The sequence below is a fragment of the Nymphalis io genome, chromosome 6, assembly GCF_905147045.1.
Source record: "Nymphalis io chromosome 6, ilAglIoxx1.1, whole genome shotgun sequence".
Classification (NCBI taxonomy): Eukaryota; Metazoa; Arthropoda; class Insecta; order Lepidoptera; family Nymphalidae; genus Nymphalis; species Nymphalis io.
In genome coordinates, this window is record NC_065893.1 from 9,640,300 (window position 1) to 9,667,798 (window position 27,499).

The window sequence follows — 27,499 nt, forward strand, 5'->3', positions numbered from 1 at the left end:
TACCGACGTACCTACCTTATTAGACGCTGGCTATTGTTCACTTAGTACAAACCGTTTGTGGTTTCTCTTTGCCCACACGTTGCAAAGTTATTTTCGCCTTGCAATTAAAAGGATCTTGCACGGCTAATATAGTATCTTTTGATACATAGCAATTTAACCTTTATTATAAAGGTAATAAAAGCCTAAATTTTCTGAAGTCCTTGAAAATGTTAGATTGAAGGAGTCACGTATATCATACACAAAGCTCGTATGAATAAATTGTGCCTGTTTATTATTAAGGATGTGTATGTTAGCGGTTGCGTTTCAAACAAAGGATCATAAGCGTAATTGATAGTACGATTTTATGATTAATTTGTCATTGTTTTGTTAATTTAAACAAAACTATTAATTCGTAGACAAATATCACCCGTGAAGATAAATAAAGGATTTTATAAATCGTACATAAAAATATTTTATTTTGGTTGGTAAATTTTATGTTTTCATATTTAAACAGAATAAACATATTGACTGTAAGGCCCGAAAACAGAGTAATATAACACGATGGAAATGTTTAAGGCATTACCAAATGACGTAACGAAATATGGTTACAACAAACCGGTCCTTAAAATGCCCATTAGAGTTGCACGATACACGAAATACGGGCGTTTGTCGTTGCCAAAACTCCGAACAGTTAGACGCTCGCCACGTCGACGCCGCTAAGTACAAACTGTTTTATCCCTCGTTGTCCTATTTTCTCTTGCCAAAAGAACCTTAATTAACTACGCAAAATATATTCCAAAGCTACAATATTGTTTACAATATATTGCAATCAAATACACTAAGAACTAGAATAATATTTTTGTAAGCGAATAATTGTAACTTTTTTTTTTAAAACAGACAGTAATTTTAAAATACCTATGATATTAAATTTATATCAGCTACCAATTTCTGTGAAATAAATTGAACGGGTATTGTAAAATAGAATTAAGAGAGACTTGAGTATGAGTTTATGTTACGGACTCGAACATTAGTTAGAAGAGCATTAAGCATTTTCCATTCCATTTCAAACGATCTTAAAACCGCTCGGTATTTATTGAGATGAAAATATTTGAAGCAAAATATATATGATATAATTTTATCGTTTCATAGATTTCTAACAAAACCATTCTATTTTAAATGATAAGGGTGTTACGTGTGATGCAAATATTTATAAGTTATAATATTATAATATAAATTGTTTGTTGTGTAGTAAAATTAGCTGGTAACTATATTCGGCGTTACTCATTTATCAATGTATGCGCTATAATTTAAAACATTGTTACAAATTAATTGCAATAGAAGTTACTTAACACATAGATAGAACAGTAACTAACATAACATACGTACAAGATAATTAAGGATTAAACTCAATGAATAGAATAGAAAAAACGCTGGTGTCAGTAATTTGCTTACATCTAGGTCATGATAACGTCCATGAGCGCGCGCTCGGAGCAACGTGATTGCGTTTGCATATTTGAGTATCCCGCGATATATACTCACTTTCGCTCAGGGTGAGCTAATATTGCATGACAGGATAATTCTATTTTTATAACGTTGTTAGTGATAATCATACTGATGTTATAAAGTGGTTTATTTTCTCTAAAACTATTTCCAGTTTTGCATGAATCTAGATATGGATATTTCACATTATGATGTTGATATTTAGTTTAACAAAGACATATCTTATTTATTTGTGAATATTTGATAATATAGCTTTTGACTAGCTTATAAGACTGCAAATCAAGGAGTCCTGGGTTCAAATTTCAAGTCAAGCAAATCAGTAATAAGTTTATAGTATAATAGTTGCCGAAACCTTAGAAGCTGACAGTGTCTACACTTTCATACCTCGGAAACCACGTAGACGTAGAGTCGTTGGTCGTAGACTGCTGAACCTTCGGATTGTAAGGGAATAGAAAGTGCAGTTGGTTACTTCCCACTTCGTTAGTTTACCTTAATAAATAATTTTACTTTAAAAAATGTCTCAGGGTTCAAGCATTTAGCTTAATTTATACCGATACGAATTTAAGAATGCATAACTAGTAGAAAAACTAGTTTATGAAAACATCACGCTGAAATTATTGGATGGATACAAATACTACAAGTTATATGACAATTGTATGAAACGTGTCAATAAAGAATAAATTATTTATTATTCAATATGTATCTTAAAAAAATACGTAAAAGTCATTTCAAATCACAATCATGATTTCAATGTCTACATTGCGTGTTGAACTCCGAATATCGACTATATTTTAGGACTTCTTTTTCTGAACTTGAATTTACCTATAGACGAAGGAAGGTCACGATAACAAGATGAGTTTTTAAAACTTAGTTTTAGAAGAATTATTTTGGGAAAGTTCAATGTACATAACTTTACATTATTATTAAAGACCATAAATATTGGATCTGCGACTTAAATTCACCGGCTGGTTTTTATCAGCCAATTTGTATTTAAGGTTTTTCCTAACTTTGATCGTATTACGGTTATTTTATTTGACAGGTTTTCTAGTAATTAAATTATTTATACTATGGTTTCAAAAACCTGATTTAGTTTTTTAAGTATAAAATGTCCGAAAGCCTTGATATGATTTAGCCCTTTTCTTTTTTTCTTCGTGCTTGTGTGCTCGTGGTTATCAGAACTTATACTTTCTACAGATTTTGTCAAATTTGGTGTTTGCGTTCTTAGAGGTGACAGCAGCTATCACTGCCACATTATGTGTTTAGATACATATTTATACATAAATTTAATTATTTTTTATCTTTGAATTCCTCTTGAATGCCCTTCCTTCCTGAAGGTTGATCGTTATGGTTTTGAAACTCTTAATATAACTTTAATTGTAAAATCTATTTAATCGAACAGCAGGCCGCAAAAATAATTTATTTATTTTATTACATAAGATTATGATGACAATATAATTAACAAACAAAACTGTAGTCACAATCCTAATTGATACGTTTTAATTGTATAATCTTTTTTATTTTTAATTTATTTTATAAATGAGGGTGACGATGTGAATCTTAATATATGACGGTCATCCCGACCGGTTTCGATCATGACAGCCATTTACAACAGACTAATCCGATACGAACGGAGAGTATTCAGACGCAGTACCAACGGCCTTACAGAATTCTATGAATTCCTTGTCTGAAATGCCCAATAATACTCTATAGGTCCGATCCTGAATCCAGGAACCCGAGATCGGCAGTCTCATGATCTAACTAATAACAACGAAGCAGTCAATCTAATAGATCAGTAACAAACTGTGAATGACCCACTGCTGAGCTAAGGCCTCCTCTCCTTTTTTGCCGTCAAGCAAGAGGAATTATAAAAATAAATTAAGCACATGAAAATTCAGTGGTGCCAGCCCGGGTTTGAACCAATGATCATCAGTTAAGATTCACGCGCTTGTAACCGCCTGGCCATCTCGGCAATTTTAAATAAAAAGTAATTTATTGAGCATGTAACAAAGAACAACTATGTGTTGTTAATCAGGGTTAAGTTTAATCTTATCGTAATCCGCGAACTCAAGTGAAAGCGTTGCCTATAGTTCCAGTCCGTTTATCTTGTACAATACACTAATTGGCAATGATGATAATGTATTGCAATAACATCATTAAGGATGATAAATAATTAATAAAATAAGCTTATTATTAATTACTTACTACTAATATTGATTTTAAATTAATTTTAAAGCGAATACCTATGACGGTAATGCATTTTAACTAAAAAAAAATATGCGTTTAGACTGTTTTGGGCCAATGATTTTATCGTTTGCTATTTTAGAAATGATAATTAATATTTATGTATTATAATCACATGTGCTAACCCTTGGGACGTCTACTGGTTAGAACGCGTAAATTTAAATCAAAGACTGGGGTTTTAAACCCGGGCAGGCACCACTGGGTTTTGATATGCTTGATTTTTGTTCAAATTACATACATTTATTACTAATATAACATATAAATAAAGAACACATAAAATATGAATACGTCGATAATATTTTGCAGATTAGATGATTATGGATATACCAGCGTTAAATTTTATTATTCATGAATTGTCGGTGGGTAAATAGAAAATTTGGTGGTAAGTGGTCACCACCCCCACGTACACTACGTACATTTGCGCCGTATTAAATTTTAACTGTTCCTCATTCCATCGCTAATGCGCTACTAACCTTGGGAACTAAGATGTTCCATGTGCCTGTAGTTACAATGGCTCATCCTTTAAACCGAAACACAGATATACTAAGTATTGCCGTTTGGTGGTAGAATATAAAACATAACGTTGCTATAACTTGAATGAAATACACCGATTTAATACTTTGGCAACTGTCAAACAGACAATGCTGTTTTTGTTTTGGTAATTTGCTAATAGCCATATTGACTTTTTAAGGGCGTTATTTCGAAATCACAGACAGAAACTTTAATCTCATATTATTTGTCGAAAGTTAAATTACGAAGGACAGTTTTATTGTTTCGGTTGAAATAGTTTAAAACGTTGGAAATGACTAGTATTTGTTAAAACAATTACTATTTCAACTCGTTGGTGGAATTCTAGCAACTACATTTTACCAACGCTTACATTTTGTTACAAAGTTGTAAGCTTCGAATGCATGATAAAATTTACGAATGAAATGACGAATAACTATGTTACGTTTGCAAAAGGAAAATATCTATATCGATATCAGTTTGAAAGCTAACGTCCGCCGCGTGTTGGCAGCAGGTGTGCAAATCAAAATATTATTTCTGATTTGTTGAAGTAAAGCCTCGTCACAGTTTTATGTAAACTGTTACGTAACCAAGTTCATTTCACATTCATTTGTATAAAAATCTATTTGATATAAAAACCTCAGTTATTTTGTTTAAAAACTATTACATCGCGACTTAATTGAATTGTAAATTTAAAATTTAATTTGATAATACAAATTAATCAGTATTTCAATATTATTTCGTTAAAACTACAAATTCAAATTGAGTTTCACGCTTTTGTCATATAATTTTAATATGGATACCTTTATAATTAATCAAATTTGTTTGTTTATTAAGGCAAGTTTGATTGCAATGCTTTTGAAATGTTACTTAGAATATAGAATGTTCTAATTCCATTTCGAATTTAAGCATTTTTTTTTCTTGAATATTGCCACTTTTGAGCTATTTCTGCTTGTTAACCTAAACTAAAATTGGCTTGGTACCAACTCGCGTTCTGAGCATCCAACCTAATTTTCACGACTGATCGAATGAATAAATTCAGACCGTTATAACAATCAATTCAAACCAAATGTTATAAATGAAAAATATGTTTTTATAAATTAAACCTTTTTTTTTCGAGGCGGGAAAGCATTTACGCCTCCCGCTCGGACACGACCGGGCCGGATACGTGGGACTCACGGGGCAGAAGGCTAACGTCCTACCCACTAAAACCTCCTCGTTTCCGTCTCACCGGTGGCGGGGTTACGGGAACGCGTTAGCTCACCACCGCGACCCCGCCTGCGGCAGTCGCTTTGGGTGAGCGACCCACCGGTTGTTTTTTATTGAGGTTTTCTCCTCTTGGCCCGGCCGGTGAAGGCAAGGCCCTCGGTCCCACCACAGGCTGGCGCCTGGATGGGGAAACGAGTTTGAGAAGGCGGTGACCGAAGTCTGTCCACCCAGCATCGACACCGAAATTGGGCGAACCCGCCTCTCCCTCCTCCTTCTACTCCTCCTCCTGTCTCCGGCAGCCCGAAAGGACTCCGTAGACCAACTCCTCCTCTCTCTCTCTCTCCGGTGGCCCAAAAGGACCCCGGAGTCCTCCTACTTGCCACGAAGCCGCTCGCTGGTCCACTCTGCGCAACTGCGGTACTTCTACCAGGATCGGCCCGCTACACTTCCGCCGCGTCAGTCTCAGCCGCGGTCGACAAGCACTCCGGAAAAACATCGGACTGTTGGTTGACCCCGTTGCCCAGGGTGCACCACGTAGAGGTGAATGACATGCACCCCTTATAAATTAAACCTAGAACGCTATGTTTTATTAGCCTACGTGTGCTTTAAATTATTTCCGGGGCGCTATGTGTAAACATTGTTACTGTTTTTTTTTTTACAGAAACCTGAAATTATTTTTCTGACCTGACGTTAGCTATGAAGTTTGTACTTCAAGCTCTACAGCCATATGAGCTAGCTACTAGACCAACGAGGAACTTAAATTAGCCCTACAAAGTGTATAAGTATTGAGTTTCTTGTCGGTTCTTCTCGACAGAATTAAAGTTTCACCTTTAGTAGTTTAACTTTTAACAAAAGCCTTGTCCATTGACGCTGTCTAAACTGTTTTAAGTACCATCTTGAATGACGTAGGTTCATTTAAAAAAAAACACCCCGTGTGTTTATAATAAGATTTTAGTTATTTGTTTATACATATATATCCTAATGAATAGAACTGTAGTTTCTGCTTGTGATTTCAAAATAATTGCCTCTTTTCAAGTTAACGATATTTGCGAGCTAGCAAAAATCACTTTTTTAATTTTTGTCTACTTTTAATGATATAACAACTTTACCATATGGCAGTAGACCGTACTGGATAAAAGAAAGATATTTTACACTATATGTAGAATATTTTTATTGTTATGAAATACATAGGTGGGCAAACAAATTTAAGTATCACAATAAAGGTCTCTTTTGTATGTAAAGAAAATATCCAACCTTGCTCTTATTGCAGCTTAAAAAATCCTTGTCACGATAATTACACTTCAAAGTACCAGAATCATGACAACCCTTAACACTTAAAATTATTTACATACGTATACGATATATAAATAATGTTTATCTTGTATATGTCTTGTTCGTTAAAATTTTATTGACATTTGCGCAAAGTTTTCTGGCATTTAAGCATCAGTAGCACAATGGTTTAAGGGCCGCCTAGCAATGAAAAAGAAACAGATTCGTAGCTATACCTACTTCTGCGTTAGGATTTTACACTTAATTGCAATGAGTAAATAGAAATATCAGTAATTTCTTAAAAAACGGGCATTCTGATTATTATTTTTTAACAAAAAAAATGCCACCTGTTTTACTTTACAATTATGTGTACGAAAATAGCCCCACGACATGAATATTTTGAAAATAATACAATTAACTACTACAATTAAGAGCTTACTAATAACTTTAAAAGTATACTTTTACTTGGTAGTACATGCCGTCTTGGTAGGACCACCCACTCATCAAATACTCTACCGTCAAACAGCAACAATTGTTGCGCTCCGATTACAAGGGGCATTAAAATTTAAACAAAGAAAATTGTTGTTAAATTTTTGTCCAGTCTACGTAGATTACATTCTTAGAAGTATTATCCTTATTCCAATTTGTATTTAATCAATCAAATTCTATGAGTCTCAGCTCGTCCTGAAAATTTGGTCAAAGGAAATTTATTTGATAATAATCTGTTCGCCAAAGTAAAACGTTTTGGGTTTGCTTATTGATACGCACCACTATTATCTGATTATCTGTCGGCACCGCTCTGAGGTGTGACATTAGTATTCAACTAAGGGCTCCGCCAAGTAAGGGAGTATCGGCACAATTGACTTTGTAAGTGCAATGAACCTATTTGTACACATCGAGTTCTGCATTTCTTGAATCTATGTACATCAACTCGTACAAGCTATACCTGTCTGTAAAAAACATAGTTTTCTACTTATGAAATATTTTTCGTCTTCGTCAATGAATATATAACAATATAAAAAAAAATTTTTTTAAATGTACCGACTTTTTTGTACATGTTAAAAATAAAACTAAAATATTAAAAAAAATATTTTCTCAAAGCGTAAAATTTAAGATTTTTCATTGTATATTATTAATTTAAACGAATATTTTATAAAGTTGCCAGAGATTTTTTGTTAAGCCATTAGTTTTTAAGACTAAGTTCATACATTATTCGTTTTATTATAATATAATATTTTTTAGATATAACTAAAACTACACTTTAATGCAAACTCCCCACTCTTAAGCAAATTACTTAATGTTAGCCGTATTTTGTTTTAAAACGTAAGCTTAGCTTTTGTATAATATAAATTTTAATTTTTCACTGTGAAAATAATAATTTTTAGTACACATTACATTGTATAAAATAATAAAGTAACTTGCGGCTTCTATAATATATTTTTAAAGTTAAATTACCTATTTATTAAGCTAACGCTTTGGCTTTAGTATATTATTTTTAAATTAGGGCTTATAATTATTTATATATATATGGAGTAATGAAAAGAGAGCAGCGCTTTGCCCAGCAGTGGGATACAATAAGCTGATAATAAGAAACATCTTTTATATACGTTCATATAACGTAATTAGGAATCTAAAACCATATTAAAATATTTTACATTTACGTATTGACTGCTTGGTTGGTCTAGTGGCTAGATGTAACACAGACCCGGAGGTCCTGGATTCAAATCCCAGATCGGTCCAATAAAAAGTTATTGATTTATATTTTTTGATTGCACAAAAACAATACAAAAAATATGAACTCTTTATTCTTAATTCAAATATTATATACTTGTATAATATACATTAAATTCGACTTTCATATAACTCTCCGAGCTAAGTTACAAACTGAAAGTTATAATGAACGCAATTGAAGTTTCACGCATTCGCTGTTGGCAATTCATAGTATTTTATATTGTTTTATTTTAATATGGTAATGCTTAGTTAGTCCTATCAACTGTTTTGTACGTAAAAACTAAAATTATACTAAAAAAATAATTAAATCTTAACACAAAAAAAAAATCTTTAAAGTAAAAAATTAAATGTGTTTGTTAGTACTTTAACTTTATTATGAGTACCTTGTAATATTTTATTGCGTCGACGCCTTTGGGGGGTAATCAAATAAATCTGACCTGTGGAATTTGGTAAGATCGAAGACTGGTTGGAAGTTTTGTCAAATAGGAAATGAGCTGATGATCTTTAAACACCTGAACAGATAATAACGTAGAATCATCTTGATCACGTCAGGTTTCAGACAGTAAAAACGGCGTCAAAATGAGTTCATTCATTTAACTTATAACATCCATCTATTTACGTCGTTTAAATATTTAAGTTTTTTTTAATGTTTTTGCTTTATATAGTGAATCCTGTATTATTATCTTGTTTTACTTTGTTTATTTTTCGTATTATGTTTTATGTGTGTGTGTGTTTTAATTATATATGTTACTTTGCCTAGAGTTAATGTTTGTTAGTTTAAGCAGCGCCCAAACAAGGTGACAAGGCTTATCGGTGTCAAAAAATAAAAATAAACATTAAATTTTTTTGTTAATAAATAAAAACTTTAAAGTCGGTCAAAAATGGTTAAAAATGGTCATGGTTTATGTGAACAATTTTTATGTAAGTTTTTTTTTCATCAACAGTTCCTTGCACTACTGGAACGCAATGTGGTGGCCAATATGAGTTTGCAGTACCGGCAGATGACGCTATTCGCGCCCACCAACCAAGCCTTTCAGAGATACAACGGTGAAATGGATGATTCGCTTGTTCTCTTCCACATATGTAAGTAATGTATATAAAAACATATTATTATATTTTGAACCAACTGATTGACTGACTGACTAGTGTAATGTTTGTTTCATCAATATAATTTAATACATAATTTTATTTTTCTTTAACCAATTCCAAAAGGCTACAATATAATAATTAATACACATTCAATTATTACTTCAAATTAGTTTCAATGCACGAGGTCGCAATAAAGCGGCTTCGTTACAGGCCTCTCGTTAGAGGAAAGTTTGTGGTCAGAAACGAAGTTTACTCGTCTTTATAACTATTTCACTTTGTGAAGCATTTCTCCCTTTACAATCCTCAAACTCGACATAACAGTCAATCTTTAAGTTATCAAAGGCTTGTTTCTTTATTTAAATGTTTACTATCTTGGTAGCTTAATAATTATTAAAATGAGCAGTGAAATAAAAGAAATACATTTAATTTAATGTCGAAGATGAAAAGGTAATCTTTAAGTAAGGCTTAGGCTTAAATATTTTAATTTCACTACATATCCAGAATGATTTGATATTGCCGTGGACAATACGTGAGGACTAATTTGTGTTCACAATAATTAAAACAAGTATAGATAAAATACATCATCAGGAAATTTGAATAGGCGAAAAAAAAACTACCCCAGAAGAAAACCAGCATCACACTACACAATGTTACATGATGGATTACGCTCAGAATATTTTTCCAGGAGAGGATGTATGAAACATTTATTAATTAACTTTTTGTAAATGTCTTTGTATCTTAACTATGTGAAACATCAGAAAGCATTTGATTGCCACTTATAAATTGAACCCATAAGAAATGAACTATAATATGACAAAAAATTAATTAAATATATTTTTACAGCAAACTTGGCTACCACTCTTTCAAATTTGGACTACTCGATATCTTCGGAGCTGGATGGAAACCCGCCGCTTTGGATTACAAGACGACGCGACACAATGCACGATGACATTTACGTTAATAATGCCAAGGTCGACATCACAAGGACATACCAGGCTTTAAATCGAAATGGCAAACTACAGGTAATTCTATTATATCTTTTCGACCCTATTCTCTTCGTTGTAAATGCTTGTGGATTGGTTCAATTTCACCATATGGTGGCGACGTAAAACAAACATGGCCAACTCTCACGAGTAATTTATGGATACATAAATTGAGTTATTGCAATTGTATGATCTAGATTTTGAATATGTTGTGCTTCAATGACAAAGTAACGCTTAAACATATTTAATATATCTGAAAATAAATTTCAAAACGCCCGATATTGCAATTTCACGGCGCGTTTACTTTGTTGCAGACATTTTTCGTTGGAAAATACCTCATATTTTAATTTCCTGCAGGTAATGGAAAGATAGTATAACAAGCTAACTTTAATGTTCGAATTGGTTCGAATGTGTACGATATAAAAAATATTTTAAGTATATATTTCTATCGGATAACTTTATAAGCTTTTATTGGAATTCCTTTAAAGTATTATTAAATGTACATATGTCTGATTTGAAATATAAAGGTTTTTTAACAAGAACATTGTTTGTTGTGTCATTTTGGTTCAATTAAGAAAAGTTACGGATCGAATCGAATCAAATATATTTTTATTAAAATTGACCTTTTTTACTATATAAGGTGAGATGGTCCAGTGGTTAGAACGCGTGAATCTTTACCGACAATCGTGGGTTCAAACCCCGGCAAGCACCACTGAATTTTCATGTGCTTAATTTATTATTATAATTCATCTCGTCCTTGACGGTGAAAGAAAACACCGTGAAGAATTTTTTTTATATCTCATCCTTTACAATAAATACAACAATAGCCGAATTATCTATACATATTTTTTTTTTATTTTAAATAACTTAAAATTTAAACCTTTTCCAACAATTAAGTACCATAGATAATAAAATACAATTGAATTATTATTTATACTGCATGGAATTCAACAAATAATAACACAACGCATTTTTTATCATCTATTTAAATTTTTTATCGATTTTTAAGACACATTGTAGCTATTAATTAAAACCAATAAACGACATGAGTATCATGCCGCTTCCTGATTTGTCTTTCGATTACTGATAAATTTAATGGATACCAAATTATGCTCAAACTAAAATTGTTTGCAAATAGAATTTTGGCCTAAATCGTTTTCTGAAAAAGGACTAGGAAAAAAAACCCAATGCTCTGCCACCACACACAGCCATAAAGACTTGAATACAATATCTACTCGCCTACATCAATTGACTCGAATAACAAATAAAATTTGATTGGATCATTTCTTTATTCAAATATTTAAATATTGTCACAAAATACTTAATTCTTTCAAAAAATATTTATAGAATTATTAATTCGAATAATAAAATTTAATCAACTTTGGCGTTTAAATGAGTGATACCGTATTGTTACTTGTCTGGTTGAAAAATATAAAATTGGAATAGAAGACGTATCTGCTTTCTTTACATGGCTAATGCGGCCCTGGTATCGACATGTTACGCTACTGCATATTGTTTCACCATAAAATAGATTTACCATAAAACAAATTGTTACGTAAACTTTTTAAAAGACGCAAAGTACATACTGCAGTATTTATTAAGCTAAGATTATTAAAGTAGTTTAGTACTTCTTGCCTTGAAGTTATTTACCTTGGAGCACATTATGCATCTCTGGCGTATGAAACTTGTTTTCAACAACTATAAGGCAAGCGGAATGATGCTTTACTTTTCAGTATAAATAAATTTTTAGAACTTCACCCAAACAACACGTATAATTATCAAAGATTTTTAATTTCAAATTAAAATCCTAAGATTATTTAAGCAAGTACACTAATGACTTAAGCCATGAAAACTAAAGCTGAAAAATAAATAAGTAGGTATTTATTTTAAAAATGTTGCATCACTGATCCCCCGAGATAAGATAACTTTTTAGAAAATAAAAACTAAAAATTTTCAACATAATACTTACTGCTCGGATACATCGCCAAGATATATTAAATTTAAAAAAAAAAACCGAGAATAAAAAGCCGAGATGGCCCTGTGGTAAGAACGCGTGAATCTTAACCGATGATCGTGGGTTCAAATCCGGGCAAGCACCACTGAATTTTCATGTGCTTAATTTGTGATTATAATTCATCTCGTGCTTTACGGTGAAGGAAAACATCGTGAGGAAACCTGCATGTGTCTAATTTCACTGAAGTTCTGCCACATGTGAATTCTACCAACCCGCATTGGAGCAGCGTGGTGGAATAAGCTCCAAACCTTCTCCTCAAAAAGAGGAGAGGAGGCCTTTAGCCCAGCAGTGGGACATTCACAGGCTGTTACGGTAGACACTATAAAAAATCTCCATTCCACCCTTACATTGTCAATGCGCCACCAACCTTAGAAACTAACAATACCATATGACTTTGCTTTATAAATGAGCTATCTTATGCAAAAATATTGCTTTCAATGACATTGACATTAATAATATGACACTTCCAGTATTTTGATAAAATAAATCATAATTAAGAGCTTAACATGACAGTTTTAGTTTACAAACTAAAGTTACTAGTTAATTTTTACCTTAGCTTTTTATACTTATGTCAATTTTTGTTCTAGGTCCTGCACGTGATAGATCAGGTTCTTCAGCCTTTGTTGCCCTTGGGCCAAAGCGCCGTCGGCTCACCGGTATACAACCCAAACGCATACCAGTTTCTAGAACATTCGGATGTGTTCAATATTGAACAACACCGCCTCAGGTAATATTCAGAATACAGCATACAACAGCAGGCTACATTGGCGAAATATATTTGACTTTCAAAGTTTAAATGCAGTCTGAACTATATGACTGTCAGAAGCCCTTGTAATATATCTTTGAAAAAGATGCCTACAGGAGTGTATAAAACAAAGTTATATATTGACCTTGCGATAAGCTTTTCGACGGTTTTCTTTATTTACATAATTCAACTGTAATCTTATATACTGTAATATAAACGTAGTAATATTTTAGAATAGTCTTTTCAAAGACATCTTTTTATGATATTTATTTTGTTCACTAAACTACATACATACAAGAATATACAATAGAGAATACGAATAATACAACAGTTAATTGTATTCTGCTACATGTAAGCACAGCATAAAAAATATAAAAGTAATTTTAACGCGCTAGCAGTTCATAACATAATTGGTACGAAATTTTTCATTTAAAATGTTTCATTCAAAATGTTTTTACATATGAACAAAAATGGTTATGCAACTACTAGTACGTTTTATGATTTGAACACAATATGACAAATTCGCTATCATCAGCGTTTCGACAGATATGTCGTTAGGCGTTTTTGTGAAAACGACATTACTAAGCTTCCAATCAGTTTTGCATTTCAGCGATTGCATTCAAATATTCAATTTCGTAACTTATTTTCCATAATCTAATATCTCCTATTGCATTTCTCATATATTGTATGTAATGTCAATGGCTCTCAGATTAAGAGCCTCGAGACGAATTTACGTCCGGATTTAAAAATCGAATAATGTTTATATGAAGATTTTCAGATTCATAAATAAATTTTTCCAACATTTAAATCTCGCAAACTGCAATCGTTCGAAATAAAACTACCTACAATGATTTTGTTTCTCGTCCTTTATGTTTTACTTGTGCAAAAATATTAAATATTAAAAACCGACGCTAGAGTTGATTTTTACCGTTTAGTTATTCCAGGCCACTAAGTTGCGCCTCTGATGCGAAGTTTTATGAGTCGGATTTTTCCACTTCCCTGCTTTTATGCAGCAAGAGAAGTTCTAAGTTTAAATACAATTGTTTTTTTTTAATTTATTTCAATACGTAGAGGATTGATAAATGTATTTCTAGGAAATCTGCATCTATTACTCACGTTCTACGCTTTATATTAGGTAGACGCCGATTGCCAAACAATGCGCGCCGTATTCCATCTTCGTTAAAGTGAATATAAACTTTTGCATCAGCATTTGCAAATACCGCTGACGAATATTTAAATTCAATTTCACGCGGTCATGATTTGTACAATAGCTACTTTACTTATTCGTTTATATTATTATTATGTATATTTAGATGTACATAATTAATTATATCACTTGGTGTTATTGATTAATTAAAAATTAAAATTTGAAATATTAAATTCGTAATATTTTGTAGCGATATTCGTACGAATAAAGAAATATTGGTCGGAAAACAACGCAGTTTTGATAGAAGCGATAACGCAGACATCGTGTATAACGTTTAACTTATTAACATTACGCTTTTCATGGGATCACAGACACCGATAACAAAATAATTAATGTTCAACGTAATACGTAAAACAGTGTTCACGTATCGACGCTATTATGGGCTTTATATTACATAGAGGTTTTAAGGTTTCAGTAATGTACTTAACTATTTGTTAAGTCACTTAGTGCTATTGTTTTTAATCTAAGGCCGTATCATTGTACAATGTATAAAATAAAATAATATATTTTGCACTTATGCGAATAATGTTAACGGACCTTATATGAATTACTTTAATCAAAAAAGTATATTAAAATTGTATATAGCTTTGGTTAAAATAAATTAAGCATGTATTATAAAAAATATTTTAACGTCAACCAACAATATTTTGTTTCCGTATTTGACAATAAAGGTTGTAAGATATAGACTTTTGTATTTGGATATAATGTATATCTCGTTATTCTAGAGGCCAGCTTATACTGTTTATGAGCTCCTGGATCCGAATCCCGAGTCAGGCCACTTGTGTCAGCTGTGCAAATAATATGTGCTGTTAGTGTCAGTTGTGAATAGCCGTCGTGGCCGCAATCGGTCAGTAGGACATCATCATTATAATAAGAAAAACTATCAAGATAGTTCCAAGAAAGGCATGTCGATGCCTTATGCTAATGCGTCATTGTTTACTAGTAAGGGCGCCAATCATGTAGGGTTACACATGTTAATTAGCTCGTCTGAACATTTAAATCTGTTTTTTATTATTACAAATTTGAATGTATTTGGAAAAATAACCAATATGTTGGTTGCCTGGAAGAAATCGCTATGTAGCGATAAAGTCGCCAAAATTGTGTTCTACTTTTATTTAAGCTCTATCCATGTTTTTTATTTATTTTTCACTTTGTGACGTAAAATAAAGTATAAAGTATGTATGGAAATAGATCGTAAGTATTTAGATAAAATGTTATTAATCTTAACTGAACTCATTATATTAGTAATAATACCTACATATTCAAAAAGAACCTTAAAGCTTTTTGAGAAATCTAACCATTAATATAATCATTCATCCAGTTACAAAGTTGATTGATTTATGTTACTTTAGCTCGATACCTATTTAATATATTTATGTTTTTTTAATTTAAACAAATCTCTTAAAAAATAAAAATGTATATTCGTTTGAAATAATTCAACTATGAGCAATAGTTGAATTCAACTTAATTTCTTTATTAAATATATAGTTCAAAAATTTTATACACCAGTTCGGAAACACCTCTGGCTTGTGAGGAGGAGGGTGGTATTTAAGAAATTAATAAGAAATAATTTTATAGTAACAAAGAAATCTGAGGACATTGTGACGTCTCTGTTAACTTTTACAATACAAGTCTTTGAAGGTACTAATGCAGACTTGTTACTTTCTGCTTTTCGAAATAAGTTTTTTTATAACTTGTTTAATTTGTACACATTTATAAGTATATAATGATTCGCTTAACTTTAGCTTAGTGACAACTGGGCACTGGAAAAACTACTAGTAATGAACGTTTTTAAGGAATTATTAATATTCAAGAGATGAGGATCGTACCTGCGACTTTTACATCGCTAGGCGACTCGTAAACCAGTGCGAAATTGAGGCTTTTTAAACAAATTATTATAATAGTTACATATCAATAACAGTCGTAGAATATTTCCTTGTACTTCTTTGTACTTTAGGCCTTATTAGTAACATACTATTTACGTAGTACTTAGTAAAACGTTGCATTCCGGCTGAATAGTTTTGTTTTTCCTATTTTTTGGCTTAAGTATTGCGATTTAAGTCTACGATAATTCCGCCAAGCATTGTCAAAACAATGTCGCTATTCCCCACTATCCGTATAAATTTCTTCAAGGTCTTAGTATATAGAAATGTGATGTTTATGAATCGAGCCGTTAAAATGTGCTTATATCGGGCATAACATGGCTTCGCTGGCTAAGCTAGACGAGAAATATAAAATAATATACAACTAAATCGTAAGCTATAGAAATGTCTTATATTTATTTATGTGTCACAAGGCCTATTTAACTTTAAAAATAATATAAATATAAATAAACGATAACTCTAATTCGAACAATTTGTTATACAATAATGTTTAACAAAAATATATGTATATACACTTAAGCATTATAATAACATGGGAGCTGCGTAAAGATAGCCCGCTTGGCTTGATACTGATTACGTAAAATTTGTTTTATATCTATCATCATAAAATATGTATCACGGGCTGAATGCTAATTTTCCGATACGAAGTCGGCTAGCAAGTAATTTATAATAAGTACTGTAAAACCTTCGGTCCCGGGACATATAAAAAACCTGATATACTGAATTCATAAGGTACGAGTATTCTTTATTTATTAATTTTAGTACCAAATATTATATACTATTTTGTTGTGTAGGACTCTCCTATTTTAAAATCTTAATATAATATTTCAACTGGGTAGGTACCACCCACTCATGCGATATTTAACCACCAAAAAGCAATATTCATTATTGCAGTTTGAAGTGTGAGTTAGTCAGCGTAACTACAGGCACAAATAATATCTTAGTTCCCAAAGCTCGTGGTCCATTGGTGTTGTACGAAATGGTTAATATTTCTTACAACGCTAATGTCTATGGACAGTGTTCCCTACTTGCCATTTGCCAGTTCGCCTATCACAAAAAAAAACTTTAATAAAGTAATTATTGCCAGGAATATCTCTAAATCTAATCGAAAGTTAACGTTGTATGCTACAGTAAACAAACTTATCTTACACGTTTCTTACAATTATTATAAGTGTTTGTGATATTAAATAATTTTGATAAGAATAAGATTACATATTATTCTTTAAACGTAAAACCGTAGTACATTTTAAGATACAACTTCTTTCTTAGCTAGCTTTCTTCTTTTATATGCAAACGGTCAAGTACGATGAAGCCAAGCTAAGAGTCTAGTTCTAAATGCTATCGACTTGAAGTTGACGTCGTTATAAACTCGCTTGTTTGCAGCAAAAAAATAGAAAATATATACCTGCTTAGATTTTTTTTTCAAGTAAAACTAGAATGTTCGAAAACTGTTACAGAGTTTTGAAGTTTTAATAGTGTAGAACTGGAATAACATGAAAAATATGTTAAAAATTTTAGAGACTAAAGACTTTATGCATATTACAACTATAATTTTACTGGTGGTAGGGCTTTGTGCAAGCTCGTCTGGGTAGGTACAACCCACTCATCAGATATTCTACCGCAAAACAGCAATACTTGATATTGTTGTGTTCCGGTTTGAAGGGTGAGTGAGCCAGTGTAATTACAGGCACAAGGGACATAAAATCTTAGTTTCCAAGGTTGGTGGCGCATTGGCTATAAGCGATGGTTGACATTTCTTACAATGCAAATGTCTAAAGGCGTTTGGTGACCACTTATCATCAGGTGGCCCATATGCTCGTCCACCTTCCTATTCTATATAAAAAATAATAATAATAATTACATTAATATATTGAAAACCTTTGTTAAAGATAAAACAGGAAATACTTAATAAATTTTTTTTTTCAGATCTTTCCGTCAAAAAGTAAATCAATTACAGAAGAAAGAAGTGTTCAACGCCGATGGACGACACACATTCTTTATTCCCGTCGACGAAGGCTTTAAGGTAACTTCTCACAACAATAAAACTAGATTATAAAGTTAGAGAAAACTTAAGTGTTTTACGTAAAGGCAATTTCTCAAGAGTTAAATTTATTTTGTCTTTTAAAACAAGCCCTTTGGAAATTAGAATTTTAATAAATAACATTACTAGATTTAGTCATAATACATTACTCAATAATATTGAATTAATTATGTTTACATTACGTGATAATATTTAAAGATTGAAAATATTTTCTAAGACTGTAATTTAAAGGTACAAAGTTAAAACCGTCAAATAAATGAATTTAATAATACCAATATTTGCAGAACAACAATATTACAATAAGATATAGAGATAAATGTATGTAGGCATAAATATTAGGGCAGGGCTTGCGCGAGCCCGTCTGGAAGGTATTACCCATTGATCACATATTCAACCGCCAAATAGCAATAGTTAGTATTGTTGTATTACGGTTTGAAGGGTGAGCGAGCCAGTGTAATTACAGGCACAGGGGACATTGCAGCTTATATTCCAAGGTTGATGGTGCATTGACGATGTAAGGAAAGTTTAATATTTCTTACAGTGCTTATGTCTATGGGCAATAGTGACCAATTACCATCTGCCCGCCCACCTTCCTATTTAAAAAAAAAACTTGTAACCGACAGATATTAATAATTATATTAATTGATACATTGATCCATTCTTCAAAAAGTACTAAATATTTGTATAACCAAATATACAACTGGTAAATACAGTTCAATATTAATTTATATATTTTATTTTTATTTTTGGGAAATAAAATATAACTACTTTAAGTAAAATATGGTATTTACTAAGACAAACAATAAAATGCGGTATATATTTTTCATAGCCAACCACGAGATCGGATTTAATCGACGCTAAAGTGGTCGATGGTCATGTGATCCCTCACCACGTACTGTTCACTCAAGCAACTCCCGAAACCGAGGAATTCAAGAGTATGGCATTTAGTGACAACGTCAAAGTAATAATATCTTTCACCACCTCAGCCAACGGAAAGGAAGAAATTAGTAAGTAATTGATTCAATAAAATTAATAATAAACCAATAGAAATCAATGTCATCAAAAACTTTTCTAAAAACACATTATTATATAATCTATGCTATAGTTTGACGAATAAACAAAGTATAGTAGATACTGTCACCAGCACGAAAATTATGCAATTTTAGCGCAATTAAATTAAATAAAATTAACCATTGACGTGCAAAATCAGTTGATTAAGTTAAAATATTGCACACAATTATGACACACGTTATTTTAATACCATAAAATTATAATGTTATCCTTTGAATTATTTCTATTCGTAATGGTGCGATAGACGTCCGTCTGACGGGACGAAAGTGAGTGAGTGCGACTCGCAAATAAGCAGTTTTTTGTACGTGGTATAATTATACTGAGAACGTCTGGATAGGTAGCACCCTTCTACCTAACCTAACGTCAAACAGAAATTACTAATATTTTTGTGTTCCAGTTTGTAGATTGAGAAAGCCAGTGTAATTACAGGCGCAGGGACATAACATTTTAGTTACAAAGGTCGGTGACACATTGGTGATGTAAAGGATACTTAATATTTATTACACTGTGAATGTCTATATCCATAGATAATGACCACTTACCAAAAAGTATCCTATATTCCAATCAGCCTAACTTTTTTAATAAAAAAATAAGTATAAAATAATATAACCTTGATTGTTTTCTTAAAAATGTAGTTAAATTAATAGGCAAACTAACTTGAGAAATTTTGACTGTCTTAAGTAACTTAATTCAAAGCTTAAGATAGCTAAGCTTTATTACGATTGCCATTTAGTCACCTTGCGTTGAAAAGATAGAAAATATAGCATTAAAATAAACATTAATTCTACAAAAAATATAAGTATTCTTCATTATTTCAGTATTATTACATAGTTAAATATTTTAATATATTTTTATCAAACTATAAACAAACATTTTACTTCTAAACTATTTAATGAACAATAAAATAAACCTCAAATTCAAAAACACCGTTCGAAAATAAAACACGTGTCATACCTCAATCAGCATAAAGAGCTTCCCGAACTCCAGATACACAAAGTGAAGAGTAAAATCGTGTCAGTTGAAACGCGTCCGTTTTTAACGAAATAAAATACCAAAAAACTAGGTACATACAAATTCCTATAGCTAAAGGCACAATTTACTTTTTTAAGACCATTATTGTGGGATGTAATTCGTTTTTAAAAAACAATTTCAAGACATTATTATATATAAGTTGTGTTGAGAGATAACGCGATTCAGGAAGTTCTTATTTTAAAATTTTGGTTTTTCTTTGATGAGGCATAGATAGGAGTTTTTATATTTGGTTTTAACATAATATAAAATAGCGTGCGATGACAGTACTCAAGTCAAAAATATATTATAGATACAATCATGAATACAAGAGGCATTAACAAGTTAGAGAAAAAAATCTGCTCAGCGAGTGATCAACGTTTCTTAACTTATATTTTTCTTAGCACGTCGTGCACTAATTTATAAGTAAGCTGTAAAAACGTTCCTTCAAAGGATTCCTTTTAAAATATCAAAACACTTTATTTCGTTGCAAAATTTAACATAGACTTAACGAGCATTTAATTAAAGTAGACGTAATATAATTAGAAATACTTGAGGTTAAGGTTTTAAATACATTTATCGTTTTACATTTACATGATTAATTAAAATTAACAAACAGATGCTATATTTACGAAGGCTTTATAAGTAATATATGTACTACATATAATATATACCTAATAGATTATTGATTTCATTTTATTCTGAAAGCTTGAATTAAAAAAAAAATTTTTTTTGCACTAACATTTGTAATTTAATTAATTAAAGTAGGGTTTGAATATCAAAGGGGATTAAATTAAATGACATGATGATTTATGTTCCTACTGGCATTTATTATGAGAACCGATATGTCACTGTACCTTGCATCATCATCATCATGGCAATTATTATTTAATTTAAATTAGAATAAAAATTAAATTAAAAACTATCTTTAAAAAATGTGCATAGATTCAAAACTTCCCCGATTATAATAAGTTGTACGATATTTTTTTTAAATTAAATCTGTTACTATTTATTTCAAATTCTCTTAAATATATGATGTCCTCCTGACAGAAAGACAGACAAAGAGATTTTGAGCGACCATGGACAATATCATAGTAAATACCCTGCGCAAATCTTATAAAATTTGTGCGCAAGCACAGACACGCCCTAGGCTCCCGTACTCTCAGTGATACTTGTCAACTTCCTAATTTAGGGCTCTTACGCTCTTGACCTTCGCGAACTCGATCTTGTGAGCTAGCCAACGAAGTAGTTTACACTTGTATATAATATTTATTAAATAATGTTATCATCAAATGCTAACATACATTCATTTATTATAAATAAATATTTTCTACAAACATTAATTGTTTCTCTAAACATATCGTTATTCCTCTAAGAACATTAGTAATAACATTGTTTAACTAATACTTGATTACATGTTTGCTTTGGGCATTATTGAAAATGTTGACTGAGTCGATAAGCAAGCCTATTCAAACATTCATGGAAACTCGGTACAAGGCTCCTTAACTTTTGTATGTAAATATGTTACAGTCATAACTATTTCTCGATCAAACTACTTGTGACCAAGAGCACGGTGCTTTTGACTTTTTATACAATCTTTACATAAATTAGATTTATAAATGTGAAACATTGGTGCAAGGTATTGGTGTAACCTTGGGGAAGACCAACTGTTACGCCGTGACGCTCTTATGACGTCATGACCCCTCTCTGTCTCCCTTCTCTACTCCCTTGTCCGTGGCACGAATACTACCATTGTTATATAATATTATAATAATAAGAAAAATATATTTATTTTATTAACTTTTTATAAGTGCCTTTTTACAAGCGCTACTACCGGTTCAGAAAGTAAATTCTACCGAAAAGAACCAGCAAGAAACTCAGTAGTTACTCTTTTTTTAAATACAAATTTGTATATATTACTAACAATTAGCTAGTCCGTATAGGAAACACGGGATTTAGCAAACAATGAATCCATTCATTTTTGTCAGATATATATTAAGAAATGGAGTAATAGGCTTTACTAATAAGATTATTTTATTAACTAATTGAAGCCTGCTTAGCGGCCGCCCAAGTATCGCTGCGGAGTTTTATTAAAAATACGTGTACCTAGCCTTGAATACAATTAATTAATTTTATTAAAGCGGAAACTTGGAGTAATAATTTTATTTCTAGTGTTAAATTACAAATATACTGTGATGCAACTGTCATAAAACAAATTGAAACTAATACCGACTTACATTCCTAAGCCCGACTAGTACCATGGGTGCTGCTTAACGAAAAATATCCTAACTTCTTTGACTTTCGCTGATTTTTAGGTTGAAAGTAATGTTTACCGGAAAAGAGTCCTGACTGCAACATTTACATTAAATATATTTTAAGAACAACTTTTGATTTATGATCTTATTTTATAATCTAACTAGCTACCGGTTCCGGCTTCACATCGGTGGTATTATCTTATACATAAAACGTTTATGCGTAATAGATATCTCTATTGGTTTACGTGACGAATGAAAGAAAATCTCCCAGTCGAATTGGCATGATTTTTTCCGATATCTTTCGTCTGATATTTTTCTTTATTCTTTAACTATCATCGTCATATTTGTGTCAATTAGCACAACAGTACAATAACAGTAACAGCCTTGTAATGTCCCACTGCTGGGCTAAGGCCTCCTCTCCATTTTGAGGAGAAGTTTTTGAGCTTATTCCGCCACGCTGCTCCAATGCGGGTTGGTAGAATACACATGTAGCAAAATTTCAGTGACATTAGACAAATGCAGGTTTCCTCACGATGTTTTCCTTCACCGTCAAGCATGAAATGAATTATAATCAAAAATTAAGAGAATTATGAACAAATTAAGCATATGAATGTTCGGTGACGCGTGTATGTTAAGTCTCAACTCTTTTTAAATGTACTTGGTTAAAAAAGGGAATTTACTTTTGAATTTACGCTTTGCTTTATGAGCGGTGCCTAGTTGAAATACTAAGCAGTGACATTTAATTTAATGTGTTAGTCTAAGCTTGCTTAAACTGTGTATGCAGTAAAGCTACTTAGACACTCAAAACTCTACGAAGTCGCTACGAAGAAAATACTTTTCAAATATACGAAATAAATCATACACAGATATATCTATGAAACGTTTTAAAATAGTACTGTTATATTCCTATATTCCTGTAAATGTCCTACAGCTGGGCTAAGGCCTCCTCTCCCTTTTTGAGAAAAACGTTTTTTGGAGCTTAATCCACCACGCTGCTTCAATGCGGGTTGGTGGAATACACATGTGGCTGAATTTCAGTGAAATTAGACACTGCATGTGTCTAATTTTTCTCACGATGTTTTCCTTCACCGTCAAGCACGAGATGAATTATAATTACAAATTAAGCAAGTGAAAATTCAGTGGTGCTTGCCCAGGTTTGAACCCACGATCATCGGTTAAGAATCACGCTCTCTTACCACTGGGCCATCTCGGCTCTTATTTTCCTATATTACATTTATATTATTATAAATATTAAAATATTTTATGAGACAATGTATCAAGAAGACATTAAACAGGAATTTCGAGCCAGTGTCAGAACAAGGGAAAAATAATAATAATAATAATAATATCCTGGAACATTTTTTCACACACGGCCATCTGATCTCAAATTAAGCTTGTACGGAGCTTGTACTATGGAAACCAGACAACGGATATACAACATATACTATTTTTCTTTTGTAAATACATACTTATAAAGATAATTACCAGGCTCAAAATAAACAGACATGTTCATGCACACAAATATCTGTCCTGGGTGGGAATCGAACCCACAACCTTCGGCGTGAAAGGCAAGCATCCAACAACCACGCCAACCGGCTTGTCAAAAAAAAAACATCTTAGTTGCAAATTTTGGTGGCGCATTAACAAAGTAAATGGTTGATAGTTCTTACAGCACTAATATGGGCGGTGGCCAGTGGTTACCACTAACCTCAGGTGGCTAATTGCCAGTCTGCCTCCCTAATAAAAAAAAACTTACAAAATCTTAAAATATATAAACATTTTTTTAATTATTATTTGAATAGCGTATGTGAAATCGAATACGGTCGCTGGGGATGCAAAACACAGCAGAGGGGTTGTATTAGCAGACATCGTGAGGGCAAATATACCCGTCAAGAACGGTGTCGTCCATCTCATACAGAGACCTTTGATGGTAGTTGATACCACCGTCATCGACTTCCTTAAGGTGAGACATAAGAAATAATACAACACATTCAATATATTTAAAAAAATAATCAATTATATAGCAGGAATAGGTAAGTTTGACTTTGTTTATGTTTTTTTTTAATAATTATTTAGTGAGTTTAAGACCTTGAATAGATATAATGCATAATACCTACATTAATAACTATTTAGTCTGTGATTGAATAGATTACGTTCCCTGCATAGATTTGAAATATAAATTTAACCGGCTTCAAAAAGAGGAGGTTCTCAATGTGGTTGTATTTCCTTTTTTTTAAGTTTGTTACCTCAAACGTCCATCATTTATGAATCCATTGTAAAAAAATACTTTTATCTTTTAGAGGGTATACTTCCTATTTGGTCCCATTAAAATTTTAATAAAAAATACCGCTTAGTTTATTGTAAAAGAATAGTTGATGAATTTTTCTATGGGCTCGAATTTTATTTGAAGTCGGTTTTGTTTTATAAACAGATAATTAGTTATTTTTGTTATATACTTACTGTAACAATATATTTTATCATCAATCTTAACTTTATTGATCTCTATATATTGAAATAAAATAATGTTTTTTGAACGATGTCATTAATTTTTGCTCCATTAATTCCGGAACCAGGCGAGAAAGGTAAAAAGTCGTAACTTATTTGCGTTATTATTATACTTGTGTGAGTTTCTTACGTAAAATTATATTTCATAAATGATTGGAGCACGTTTAGGAATAATCATGTGTGCATATGAATTTTTACAACTCTTGATTCGTTCTTCACATTGGACATCTTATTCATATTTCATGAGCTTGATATTATAATGTGATATTTTATTTTCATCGTTTGTTCAAAATAAATGTATATATTTGTTTCGATAAAAGGTAAGAATGCACGGTTTTTTAAGTTAAATTGTTTTTAAAGTGACATTTTGATTTTTAGTTTATATTTTATTTATTATATTTATATTTATTTATTTTATATATATTTATTTTAGGAGAGTTCTATTCACTGGCTAATTTGATATTTTTGTAAATTATTATAAAATACCTAGATTCAAAGGTACATACGTATATTTTATTTTTAGTCTTTTTTATTTAATAATTTAATTTTTAAACTGATTGACTTACGATTTCAAAATATTTCGCATGAAAACGTTTAAGAACTAAAAAGTTACAAGGCGAGCATTAAACTTAGAGTATTTATTTTTATATATATATATACTATATACATATATAAATGTTACACTTATCACTAGTAAATAAATAAAAAACCATTTTTCTAAATATATTTTTGAAAGACACAACTAACAAAAAAGAAATGGATGGAAATATTGACAAAATCGTGTCAGCATACGGTATCCTTATTTTATTCAAGTCACAGTGGTGCTTAAGCGTTTCCAGCGGTATTTGATTAAATTCGCTTCATTTTTAAAACTTCAGACTAAACACATAACATAATTGCAAACAATATTTTTTATCAATAATATCATTTGTTACTAAAATGTTTAAATATTTTCATGTTTTACGCCTCCTTGTCATGGAACCTGCATGAATTTTGCAATTTTAGGGAATCGTAAGTATATATTTGCATGGTTTTATTACATAAGAGTAATAGATTAATGAACCTTCACATGGAATAATAGTATTTCCCTTCGATATATTCTTAATACAAATTACTACAACATTAAAGTCAAATTGTAGAATCCTGCACTAATTAAATAAAGAGTTTGTTAAAAAAATCACTTAGCTTTTCTTTTATGACGACTTAATTTTATTAGAATAAACTTTAGCTAGAACTACAACGTACTGAAGAATATTTAAGGCTAGCGATATTGAAAAATTTTAATATGCTATTTTTTATTATCACTATCGTCCTTGGATAATTTTTCTTTCATTAACTATATTGTTGGATTCATAAATATATACTTTCAAAAGCGCTCAGGCAAACATTTAAAGGTAATGTATATATGTAAACAAAAATTTTGATTTGTTGTATTAATAAATTGTTTCCATTTAATATGATATATAGATTAATTTAGATATTAAATTATTTTATTGCATAAAAATGAATTCGTGTAGAATTGAAGATTTAATATCGTAATGTATATTATTGCAACCAAAAACCCTGCAAGCCTTAATATTTTTTAATCTTTTATTAGTTTGAAATATATAATTACTTAAGTATATATTTGTATTATTTTTTTGTCAAATCCTCTGAAATTAATTCTATCTTGCATGACGAATGAACTTCCTTAATTTATAAACTTTAATGATTATTCTTACATTAATTTCATTTTATTTTTATGTATACTTTTTATGTATAAAAAGTATTTTATTAAAAAATATACTTTAATAAAAATATATCATAAAATTTCATATTTTAATATTTCATCAACAACATATTTTTATATTTTAACTAAGTTTAATGTGATTTAGTTATGTTGTTGTATGAAAAATATACTTTCTCACCAGGAAAAAGAAGATGGTCCCCTGTGTAAATTCTACGAGGTGATAATGGACTTAGGCGAGCACAATCAGTTCCTTAACGAGCTTACTTTGGCCAAAGACATAACGCTCTTCGCGCCCTCCAACGAAGCTTGGAATGAAATTAGTGTGCAGAATATTATAAGGTGAGCTGACGATGTAGTTTTAAGCACAACGTATATTGGTATGTAAAATTAAATATTCTTGAAGTAGCGCTAATAGATTTTAAGCAAAATTTTAGCCAATGGTAACGCTTTATTAGGTAAGAATAAATTAATCTTTTTTTTTGGACAGTGTTATTGTAAAATTTTGCGCCCATTTTATATTTTTAATTTCAAAC

The 27,499-nt window shown here is 31.2% G+C and overlaps 1 protein-coding gene across 2 annotated transcripts in view; it reads left to right on the forward strand.

Annotated features, from left to right (window-relative positions):
- LOC126768905 (fasciclin-1) overlaps positions 1 to 27,499 on the forward strand; it is a 76,687-nt gene that overhangs the window by 44,477 nt on the left and 4,711 nt on the right. For both annotated transcript variants that reach the window (XM_050487317.1, XM_050487318.1), the window contains exons 2-8: positions 9,381 to 9,519; positions 10,369 to 10,547; positions 13,110 to 13,249; positions 18,284 to 18,380; positions 19,228 to 19,405; positions 24,535 to 24,695; positions 27,148 to 27,305. In XM_050487317.1, the coding sequence (XP_050343274.1) occupies positions 9,381 to 9,519; positions 10,369 to 10,547; positions 13,110 to 13,249; positions 18,284 to 18,380; positions 19,228 to 19,405; positions 24,535 to 24,695; positions 27,148 to 27,305 (1,052 nt within the window). The remainder of the gene's footprint in view (positions 1 to 9,380; positions 9,520 to 10,368; positions 10,548 to 13,109; positions 13,250 to 18,283; positions 18,381 to 19,227; positions 19,406 to 24,534; positions 24,696 to 27,147; positions 27,306 to 27,499) is intronic.